The sequence below is a fragment of the Lagenorhynchus albirostris genome, chromosome 12 (assembly GCF_949774975.1).
Source record: "Lagenorhynchus albirostris chromosome 12, mLagAlb1.1, whole genome shotgun sequence".
Classification (NCBI taxonomy): Eukaryota; Metazoa; Chordata; class Mammalia; order Artiodactyla; family Delphinidae; genus Lagenorhynchus; species Lagenorhynchus albirostris.
In genome coordinates this window covers 48,179,160-48,191,527 of record NC_083106.1, presented here as the reverse complement: position 1 = coordinate 48,191,527, position 12,368 = coordinate 48,179,160, and the positions used below count along the sequence as shown (strand labels likewise).

General features: G+C 36.5%; 1 protein-coding gene across 4 annotated transcripts in view; it reads right to left on the bottom strand.

The window, feature by feature from the left end:
- Positions 1-12,368, bottom strand: part of CDK19 (cyclin dependent kinase 19) — a 181,306-nt gene that overhangs the window by 46,207 nt on the left and 122,731 nt on the right. For all 4 annotated transcript variants that reach the window (XR_009543835.1, XM_060167875.1, XM_060167876.1 and 1 more), the window contains 2 exons: positions 4,034-4,144; positions 2,430-2,570 (listed from right to left, as the gene is read on the bottom strand). Coding sequence is in view for 3 of the 4 variants with exons in the window: in XM_060167875.1 (XP_060023858.1) it covers positions 2,430-2,570; positions 4,034-4,144 (252 nt within the window). In the remaining variant the exon portion in view is untranslated. The remainder of the gene's footprint in view (positions 1-2,429; positions 2,571-4,033; positions 4,145-12,368) is intronic.

The following is a 12,368-nucleotide window of genomic DNA, read 5'->3' as shown; positions in this document are numbered from 1 at the left end:
TGCCATGTTCACATTCTCTCTCGTCTATCGGATAGTAAAATTGTTTGTGTACATGTCATTATTTCTTCTCTCAGACTAAACTCCTGAGAAGGTCTTGATACAGTCATGTTTGTACTGTCCTCACCCTTTCATGCTTTGCACATACAAGGAAATAATAAAAATTTATTTGAGAAGTGTGCTGAATACATGTTACCTGATCCAAAAACATTCCGTAGTAATTAACATTCTTACTGATATTCATTCACTAAGGAAATATTTACTCAGTACCTATTGTGTACTGGAGCAGTAGTGTACCAAAATGAGTCATAGACCCCACTCTCTCAATAAGTTTATGGTCTAGAACATCTTCTAGGCATCTATATAAATTACTATAGTACTAATAGGCAAATGCCAGAAGAGAAGTAAAGATGAAGTACAACAGCAACCAACAAGGAGGAGAGATTATTTCTAAGTAATGAGGATATGAGGATAAGTTTTAACATTTGTGCAGGTCCTGAAAGACAGGTAATATTTGAATATGTAGAGACGGGGTAAGGAGTTTTAGCAGGAGAAATAAAGGCCACTGAGGCAGGAACTCTCAGGAGGATCCAGGGAACAATCAATAGTTAAACAGTACTGTAAGTAAAAGATTACAGGGATACAGAAGAAAATTTTTAAAGGCAGTTGGAGCTATACCTGAGAAGACCTCAAAAGCCAAAAAAGAAACTATAGCTTTAGTCTGTAAGCGATGAGGAACTGTTTCAAAGTTCTTAAGCAGGGGCTGAGTAATTATTCAGAAGATCTAAAGTGGACTGGAAGGGAAAGAGATTGTTGATAAGGAGACAATTTAAGAGGCTAGCACCATACTACAAGAAAAAGATAATAAAGGCCTGAACTAGGAATGAGGCACTAGGAATGGAAACAGATGAATGGAAGAGATATTTTAGAGGTGAAACTGACAGGATTAGGCAAGTTCTGGATGTGGAGTACAAGGGTCTGCAAGTGGTAAAAGAAGTTTCTAGGCTAGGAGGCGGGTGCTGCCATAACCAAAATAGAGGACACTAAAGCAGCAGCAAGTCTGGATGGGAGAAAACTGAATCCTGGTTATATCAGGTTTTAGTACCACTGGATATTCAGGCAGTGACATCACAAATAAAATGTGCTAATCTATGCTATGTAGAACAAAATATACAATTTTGTGACAAAAAGAGAAGAGTTGAGATCAGTTAATCTTCAGTAAAGGATTCTGATCAATGATTCAAACATGAATATGACCTCAAAAATATAACTCACATAGGCTATGTTATATACAGCAAATTAAAATCTAAAACCATTTATGAAGGAAGGTTTGACCTAGAACAACTTCAGGTACCCAAGGATCATTTTAAAACATGCTGATTCACGGTTAATAGTAACGTGGATTAGTGGAAGGCTTTGAGAACCTTAGTTTAAAATTATGAGGTGAAATGCTTCTATTGAAATGGTAAATGCATTTTTGTGGTCCCTGTCATTTGGCCCCAATGTAACTTCAATGCCACATCAAGAGATGCTCAAGCCAGAAGACTAGGCCTGACTGACAAGGTAGCAAGGGGTACTATCTAGATCCCCTTATGTATTCATTCCTTTCTATAATAAATACTTCTCCTCAATTAAAAAAATTGAGTCGACCTAGATCTATCCCTACTATATCCCTAGAATCTGCAAAAGCCTAAGCAAAATAAAACTTGCAACTATAAACTCAGTGGTATTACAGCTATTAAGTACCCATATTTCTTAAGAACAAAAAATCTCATCAACATAAACTAAAATGATAACAATGAAAAGATGAATAAAATAACTTGACATTAATAAATGTTTGTTATATGTGTACTGAGTAAAAAAGTAAAACCAAACATCAAACATTTGAATTATGGATAATATGCCTAATAAGTATTGATATATTTCCCCTGTTAGTTATTTACTTATTGTTAATACTAATAACATTCTATTTACTGGAGGCAGTGTCATTATTTCAGTTTAGCTTTGAAAACAATGTGAACTCAGTCTTTAATTATTTAACTGTTTACTAATGGTGAGCAAAATTACGAAAAACAAAATGAATCAAAAGGTACTTGTTTCGCATATGGCCATCCCATTAAGATTACGCTCATCGTAAATCAACTATATTCCAGTAAAAATTTAAAAAAAAAAAAGATTATGCCAATCATTTGTTGAAAATCACAATGACATTTTATAGCTGTGCATAAATGTAAGGGAAGAATATACACCAAAAGTTAATAATGGTAATCTTTTGATCATAGGCTTATGGCGATTTTTATTTCCTTCTTTTTTGCTTATGTGTATTTTCAAATTTTTCTATAATTCATGTTCATCATAACTGTACCAAGAAGAAAAGATATTTCTGAAAAGAGAAAGACACATATTGAGCGATTTAAAAGAAACATACTTACCAGATCTCTGTGAAGCACCCAATTTGCATGGAGGTAATGGATACCATCAAGAATCTGGTAAAGTAATGATTTAACCATAGATCTTGGCAACTGCATGGGCTTTTTATTTGCTTTTGATGCACGATGAAACTTAATAATATGCTAAAAATTAAAATATATATATTATAATAACATAGTCTTTGCCTGTGTCAATAAAACATAATCAAGGCTGCAATAAATTCTCTACATTTTAAGATTACTTATTAAAGGCCAATAATGACACAAAGAAAAATAATTTGAATAATAAGAACAAACCAAAACAATCTATATTGAGGGTAAATATGACAGTATTAATGTGGTTATAATGACTAGATTTACTGAAACCATTAAGATTTTCATTAAATAAAACCAAGAAGTAAAAAGGGTTGGTATTTAAAAACCTGCCTAAAAAATTGTATTAGTTGTATTCCCTACTGACAGAAAGTAAACAAAAGGAAAAAAACCCTGTAAATCTTTCTTATTCTATAAAAAGTTAATGCATTTGGGTAACATCACTGGCTATATGTATTATTAGAATTATTGGAAAGTTCACCTTCTTTGGCACATAATGAAATTAGGATATATTCTTAGTAGTCAATATTAAATAGCAAATCACTACTAGAAAGAAGCAGGGAGAGAAAAAAGAAGAATTCAGTCCCATTGAAATAAATACAACCAGATCATCATATTTAAATTTTTATGTACACATGTTACACTGTGGGTTATAAAACTTTGTAATGAAGGGGAAGAAATTCTACCTGCGCCCACCCCTCACATCCACCTCTATCTCCACTCCACCCTTGTCCAAAACATGCCAAAATGGGTACTAAATATCCATGGCAGAGGAGACTGTTGTCAATATCTGCTATAAAAGCATAAACTGAAATCTCCTTCAAGACCTATGAGTTTGCTAAAGTTATTCCTAAAAAGATTTATAATTTTTATAGATGACAAACCACACTATATTGAATCAAAATTTAATTATCCAAAATTTGAACTTACTGCCAAATTGGAATTTTTTTACTTTTGGCAACTCCTGGGATAAAATGTTTAAATGCCCTGATTCCTAACTTTAAACATTTGGAATTAAAAATTTTGGCTTCTTTTATATATTGATAAAAACAACCCTAATATTTGCAAAACCGTAGGTACTCTTCCATTTGGTGGAGTCCATTTTAAATGGCAAAATGCTGCAAGATTGACCTTAATTCAGAGAGAGAAACTATTCACAGGTACATAACTGGTTAAATTTGAACTACTGTGTGGACCACAAAAGAAAGCAATTTTCACTACACATATTAGTAAACTGCCATTAATTACCTGGCTAAAATTACAATTTCCCACTCAGTAAGATTTTTTGAAGTGAAATTTCTGAATGTTACAAATACTATCTTCTCAGTAAAACAGGATGCTAATGTTTATTGCTCTAATTCTTTTAAATCAAAATTTACATTTAGTATATTTATTTTGAACTATGGTCAACAGAGAAAGTTTTCCTTTCTGTGCAATAGCAGTATGGAACACATACATTTATTTCTTCATACCTATATAAAATTACCCTAAAAACAAAGTGAGTTTAGACTTACCCATAAATCATGCTCGGCATAATCAAACAGCAGCCACACCTTCCTGTCACTGTGAGAAAGGAACACCTTCTGCAGGGCGATCACATTAGGGTGCTTCAATTCTCGCAAAAGCTGAATGCAAGAGGAAGAGAGGGGTCACTATCCTGTTAGCAAGGGGAGGGGGGATGATGCATACTGGCATGCTAGTTTTGCCTTAACTCCCATAACTTCAAAATGAAATTTTTGAAAATTTAGACAATCCAGATAAGCAACATTAAACACACACACACACACACACACACGCACACCCAAATACCGCTACTCAGAGATAAGCTTTGTTAACATCTTGGTGCATTTCTTTCCAATCCTTTTTCTATGTGTATGTGTGTGTTTTTAAAATGGGATCCTTTTACATGGTAAAATGTAAAATAGTAAAAGCAAAAGTAATATCATATTGCTAAATAAATATATTTTACATGTGCGTATTTTTTTTTTTAACTAGAGGAAAAACTTGGGAAGCAGAAATACTGTTTGTATCCACTCCAGCACAGTATGTGCTCAATAAATATTAGACAAAAGAAGGAAAGATATTTAACAATCCCTAACTTATCCATGCCTAGAGCATGAGACTGAGGTTTTTTAGAAGAGTAATGAGCATAAGGCAATGATTCTCAAACCCACTGATAAAAATTGGTGTGGAGAAGAGGTCCTGTAAATAGGGAAAAGAATAGGCCTACACAAAGCAGAAAGCTTCAAGCTGGACTCTGATAATAAGAAGGAAAGATAGACCAGATCAGCAAGTGAAAACTTAGTACTTGGCACATAACAGGCAGTTGCTTGATAAAATATTTAGCAACAATAACGTTAGCTGCTCAAGGTGAAAGCCTTATAAATATGCCTGCCTCATGCTGTCCTTAACCAGGGTTCAGACTTAATAGGTAGAAACATACTCAGTTTGATAAATATTTCAAATGCCTTTTAAATGTAAAGCTCTGTGGAAGATACAAAAAGGCAGAGTTTATAAATTGTCTTTCTCACACTTAATCCTCCTAACAACACTATGATGCACACAGAAGCTGAGGTTCAGTGTAATAAAAATAACTTGAGCAAAGTTCAACATTAGAAAGAGAAGAGGTTTGGATTTAAATAGATCTGCCTGATTCCAAAGTCCATGCTTTTTCCAGTTCAGCTAAAGTCCTTGTCTTCAATTCCTACAATGTGGTAGGGAAGACAGACATACAAATAGATCAATGAGGCAGAGAGAAATAAATCACTTAGTCATCTTAATAACTTTAAATGAGTAGCGCATACCTTGAATGCTTGTGCTGGAATCATGTCAAAGTCATCTGAACTCCACCTCTGCAACTTTTATAGGCCACTTCCCAGTTGTGTATTTCTTCACTACTTTCAATGACAGATTTCTCAATTCTCTCATTTTGCCTCTGTCACTCAGCTCTTTCTCTTCACCTACACCTTGACAACCTTGCTGGAAAGTGCTCTACCAGCTATAACTTGGGCATGATTCCCAGATGTGACTCCCTGGGTTCTCCCTCCAAACCATATGCCCTGGAACACAGCTAAGAAATAAAAGTAGGATGGGCTGAGCTGCCCCTAGCAGGTCTTTACTTCTCACAGCCTGCCTCAGGATTCTACCTGTATTTCCTGTTGGATGTAGGTGGGAAAGAAGGAGCTGGAAGAAAAATGACCAGAGAAGATACAACAGTCCTACTCCCTTGCTGAGGGGTAGGGTTGGGGGTGCAGAATTAGGTGGGTGCTCAGCTATCAGCTACTGTCTCTGCTCCCATGGCCTAAGAAATCTTAAGCAGTCCTGCTTCTGGCTTCAGATGCAAATGTTACACATCATATGTTCCTAATTAATGATGGAATCAGAGAAAGCGGCATTTTAGATTAATGCAGAGCTATATTCAGACAGTTTCCTGCTTTTTGAATGCTTTAGGCTCCTAGACTCAGTCAAATGATGTGTTTAATGATGACCTCACTTGCCATGGTCAACCTTGCTATTGATGAACTTAGAGAATTTGATTTTATTAAGTGTCTACCCAGAATATATGTTCTCTTTCCTGCTTGCAGGGGAAGGAAAGGTGAAACTCACTTCTGCATCTAAACCAGGCTCTTGAAACACCAAACACTGGCACAGACTCCTGAACCCTGGACCCCACTTGTCTGGGAGAGGGCACGTCACATGTAGCAATATTTAATCAATACCTCTAAAAAAATTATGTTTTTTGTGACTACAAATTACTGATCACTCTACAATGAATCTACCTTAAGTCCTATGTTATTTTGTTTTGGTTTTATTTGTTTGTTTGTTTTTTGCAGTACGCGGGCCTCTCACTACTGTGGCCTCTCCCGTTGCGGAGCACAGGCTCCGGGCGCGCAGGCTCAGCGGCCATGGCTCACGGGCCCAGCCGCTCCGCGGCATGTGGGATCTTCCCGGACCGAGGCACAAACCCGTGTCCCCTGCATCGGCAGGCGGACTCTCAACCACTGCACCACCAGGGAAGCCCTTAAGTCCTATGTTTGAACATTATTTTGAATAGGTTATACATCTATATAGTTCAAAAATCAGAAGTACATAAAAGGAGATACATTGAGATGTCTCATTATCACTCCTGCTTCCAGTGACCACAGGCCCTCTTGCCTCCTAGAAGTAACAACTTTTATTAGTTACTTGTTAATCTTTCCAGTGTTTGTTTACGCAAATAAAAGCAAATATGCATATTTACACAAAAGATAGCACCTATTTATTTTTAACTTTATCCTGTAAATCTCACATTACCAGTACAATATTAGTTTACAGAAATCCTTCTGTTCTTTCTTACAGCTCCATGGTATTTCCAGGTCACTTTTTTTGTGGTAAAATATATATAACATAAAATTTACCATTTTAACTATTTTTAAGTATGCAGTTCAGTGGCATTAAGTACATTCATATTGTTGTGTAAGAACCACCACTGTATCCTTTCTTCAGAATGTTTTCACAAACTGAAACTCTGTGCCAGTATGCATCTCCCATTCCCAGCCCCTGGTATCTGCTATTCTATTTTCTGTCTCTATGAATTTAACTATTCCAGGTACCTCATATAAATGGATCTGTGCAATATTTGTTCTTTTGTGTCTGGCTTTTTTCACTTAACATGTCTTCAAGATTCATCCATGTTGTAGCATGTATCAGGATTTCCTTCCTTTTTAAGGCTAAGTAGTATTTCATCGTATGTACACACCACATTTGCTTATTCATTCATCCCTCCCATCATCCCATGGACATCTGGGTTGATTCTACCTTTTGGCTATCATGAATAATGCTGCCTTGAAGACTGATGTACAAACATCTGTTTGAGTCCTTGCTTTCAATTCTTTTATATACTCAGAAGTAGAATTGCTGGACCCTATAGTAATTCTATGTTTGATTTTTTTGAGGAATTGCCATTCATTCAGGTTACCTTTTAATATGACATACAGGAGGGAAGAGGGTAAAGTTTGCAACTGCATGCATTTACTAGAAAATTTCCCCTTATCTCCAAAACTGCATTATATAGAAACATACACTTTCCATTTCTGCATACCTACTATGCCTTTTCTACCCTACAGGTCTTTTTGCTTTTCGGCCACACCACACGGCATGTGGGATCTTAGTTCCCCAACCAGGAATCAAACCCGTGCCCCCTGCAGTGGAAATGCAGAGTACTGACCACTGGACCACCAGGGAATTCCAACCCTTCAAGTCTTTATAAGTCACTAAATATCAATGTGAAGGCAGGCTGAGGCTAATAAACAGCAAACCATGTCTGTTTCATTCCCTCTCCTAATTCATTTTTCACTCTATAGCCAGAGTGGTGTTTAAAAAATACAGAGTTGCAGTCATAAAAAAAGAAGGAAATTTTGCCTGCAGCAACATGGATGGACCTGGAGGGTATTATGCTAAGTGAAATAGGTCAGACAGAGAAAGACAAATACTGTCTTACATGTGGAATACACTTACACGTGGAATCTAAAAAATACAACAAACTAGTGACCACAACAAAAAAGAAGCAGACTCACAGATATAGAGAACAAACTAATGGTCACCAGTGCAGAGAAGTGGGAAGGGGCAATATAGGGATAGGGGATTAAGAGGTACAAACTATTATGCATAACATAAGCTACAAAGACATATTGTACAACACAGGGAATATAGCCAATATTTTATAATAACTATAAATAGAGAATAACCTTTAAAACTGTGAAAGACTAATATTATATGCCTGTAACATATAATATTGTACATCAGCTATACTTCAATTAAACAAAAAGAAATCGATCATCTCTGTCACTAGGGACAGAACTGAGGAAGTAAAGCAAGAGATAAGGCAAAGGGCAAATAATAAGGAGGCTTGTAAGCCATGCAGAAGTGTCACCAGCGAGGTTCTCCAATATCACTAGAAACATGCTGGGTACGGTGGGTTAGTGGAGAAGTCAGCTGATATACAAGGTACCACGCTGTGACTTTCTTCCGTGCATGTCTCATGGTCGGGCCACTGAATGAGTGACTTTGGGGGTGATGGAGTTTAGGATGACTCAGATTTGACTTCCCTGAATCATCTGTACTTGATATGTATTTATCTTAGTAGACTTGATATGTATTTATGTTAGTATACTTGATATATATTTGTATTAGTATACTTTTATACAGTATTAACTGTTTACATCCACCTCCTCTAGCAGACCATAGGCTTTTTGGGGACAAACACAATTTTAAATATATCTCTACAGGGACCAGTACAATGTGTGGCATGTAGAAGTGATCTCATCCAGTTTGGAGGCTTTAAATGTCACCTGTACATATTAACTCCCAAATGTTTATTTCCAGCCCACACAGATTCCCTGAAGTGCAGCTACGCATGTATATACAACTGCCTCAACATCTCTACTTGAATGGCTAAAAGCCGATACTGAGGTTGTGATCTCCACCTCCCCTGCCCTCTTCTCCAACTGCTCTTCCCCAATCTCAGTTAGAAGCAACTCCATCATTCCAGTTACTCAGGCAAAAAAAATCTCATCTACTTTAGCTCAATCCTCAATATCACCTCCTCAAGTCTTCTACAGTCCTTCTATTTAAAATGATAGCCACCCCTCTGCATCTTTATTTGTCTGCAAAGTACTATCACTATCAAATATACTATAGTTCTATATCCCTTATCTATAATTCTAGAGAGCTCAGAAAACCAAAAGCTTTCTAGTAACTCAGGTAAGAGAAAAAATTTACACTTAAGTGGAAAAATGCATTGTCAAAGGCACATCATTTCAGGTTATCTGATTCTGATTCTATGGAAGCTATCTTACAACTCTGTACATTATAGATAACTGACAATGATGCAGAATAAGTCATGTCTATCTACACACAAATTCTGTCCTGTCCAGTAGATGTTCGTTGACTTCCCTCTCCCATTGTGGGAGATGCTAGTTTTGCCTTAATTTGCACATCATTTCAATATTCCTGATCTATAAATGTGTCTGTCCTATGAATTCTTCTTTGAATGGGTTATAACATCTACTTGGTTCCTTCATTTAATAAGTTAAATAAAATCTTTAAAATGTGTTCATTTTACATCTGGATCACAGTCATAATTTTACCTATTTTGAAAACTCCCCTTTAATACTCATTTTATAGAAGTATCTCATTTGCACTAACATGAAGTGGCTATAGTCTTTATTTAGTCCATTGAGTGTGAATGCTCATACTTTTATTATAAAAGAAATAATAATAGGTTTGGTTACTGCATCAGAATTCCCCCTGGGTGTTAGGTAATACATAATATATATACCACATTATCTTCCTAACAATAATTTACTTTATGTTGTTTATTGTCTGTTTCTCTCCATTAACATATAAACTCCATGAAGGCAAAGTTTCCACTGGTTTTATAACCCCAGTGCTTAAAATGGTACCTAGCACACAGTAAGTACTCAATAAATATTTGTCAAAAGAATTAAATATACTGAACTTACATGGTTCTTAAAAAATCAACCAGTAAATAGCTTGGAATATTATAAAACGTTGCTATCCTTTCAAAAGGCGTTTTGAGAGATTTTGTTTTTAATAAATTGAATAGACTGTGTCTAAAATAGTTCTTCTAGGGACTCTAACTTTCCACAAGCTCCATTTACTTTAGGCTTAAAAAGGCATTTTTCTCTCAACTAGCACCCACTCTAGCAAAAGTATGAGTGCTGGCTTGATGTAAAGAGCAGAAACATAGCTCTTAATAGCTCAGGGTGAGATATTTAACCTGGTACAGAACCGAAAGAGCCCCTAAGGGGTACTATGAGGGTGTTCCTTGAAAGCACTGTGAATGCAATAAATGCTACAAAATCCTGAAGAAAATGATACATAGGGGGCTTCCCTGGTGGCGCAGTGGTTGAGAGTCCACCTGCCGATGCAGGGGACACGGGTTCGTGCCCCAGTCCAGGAAGATCCCACATGCCGCGGAGCGGCTGGGCCCGTGAGCCATGACCGCTAAGCCTGCGCATCTGGAGCCTGTGTTCCGCAATGGGAGAGGCCACAACACTGAGGGGCCCGCGTACCGCAAAAAAAAAAAAGATACATAGGAACAGAGAACAAAGGGAGACACACTGAGGAACTAATAAAGCACAGATTAATCAAATCACTGTTTACTTTCAACGCTAGCAAAAATAAATATGCTAGGTCCTAGACAAACGCCACATGAAAGTGTATTCTGTCTCTATTTACTGAAACAAACAAAAAAGTAAATTTCTCTACTGCTATTTACTGAAGAAACAAATGAGCAAAAACAGTAAACAACACAAATGGCCAGCCAATAGTCAGAAAACTGATAATTATGGTATATCCACGTATCACTGTCTCAAATATATATGCCAAAAGTTTTTAAATACATGAGAAAAGACTTCTGCTCTAATGTTACAATAAAAGGCTGTGTGGTGATCGTTTTGTAATGTACAGAAGTATCGAATTACTATGTTGTGCATCTGGAACAAAGATAGTATTGTAAGTCAATTATACTTCAATTTTTAAAAATCAGAGAAAGGGAAAAAATGTGTTTTTTTCCCTAGCCAGGCACACTGGTACAGAATTTCCCATTTATTTGCCTTCATCAGATTTAAATTTCATCTTTTATTTTGCAGGAGGGTGAAGGGGATCAGAATATGCCACTCCAAAATATGACACTTTGGCATAAGAATGATTTTGAGCTGAAGGCATTTGACATTCAACAGATGCAGAAAGGAGCCTTCCTGCAGCTTCCCTTATCTGACTAAAAGTAGAAACTCTAAGAATTGAGGACTGCCATAAATCCCCTCTCCCAGGGAAGTTTTATGACCATGAAGAAGACATAAAGTCAGCATTGCCTTGGACCAGCACAAACAAGCCATGCTAAGACAGCCCTTATCTTCCATTGGTTTCCCCTATACATTTACCTTCCCACAGTTTGCAGCCCCTAGAAGTCTAAAAACCCTTTCCTTTGTCTTGTAATGTCTCTGAAATTTATTGCTCTTTGTTAAAAATGACATCAGGCCTCAGGCCTACCCATTTCTTGGCATCTTCATTTCTTTTCTAGGAAAGGCCCTGTGTCACACAAAACTTAACATCAAATAAAATTTGTATGCTTTTCTCTTGTTAAAAAATAAATTAAAATAAATAAAGGCTGCAAAATATAAAATATGTTTATAAACCAGGAAATATATCAAAACATCAACATAGTTATCTCTGGGTAGTGGGATTATGTGTGATTTTTCTTTCTTCCTATTTTTCTACTTTACAAGTTTTCTAAATGAGCGTTACTCTTATAATGTACACATACATGTGAGCGCGTGCGCGTGCACGCGCGCGCACACACACACACACACAGAGAAAAGATAGCTCTTTCTCTCCAGAAATCTACCTGCTAAGATATCAATACTATCATGCTAGCTAAGCTTCTTACACAGTTGATCTGAGAAGGGATAAAAGAAAGGAGATGATCATGCTTGTACTTTCCTGAATTCTTGGCAAAATCAGATTTTACCAACGGAGTTTAATCTCTTGTCACACAAATACTTGTTCAACATGACATCATGCAACTACAAATATGCTTTAATCACATAAAGAGCAGTTAAGTATAGCATGATTTTCCTGTGAAAATCCCACACTAAGTGATAACATCCCCTGTGCCAGACACTTACAGAGTACTAACGTGATCCAAAAGGAGCCTAATGAAGAATGTGCAGTGGGCATGCCAAGACTTTTATCTGATCCCCCTTCCAGGGCATCTAAGTGACTATTTAAAGTGTCTACTCTTCACTATCCTAAACATAAAACAATCTAAAGCTATAATCCTAAACT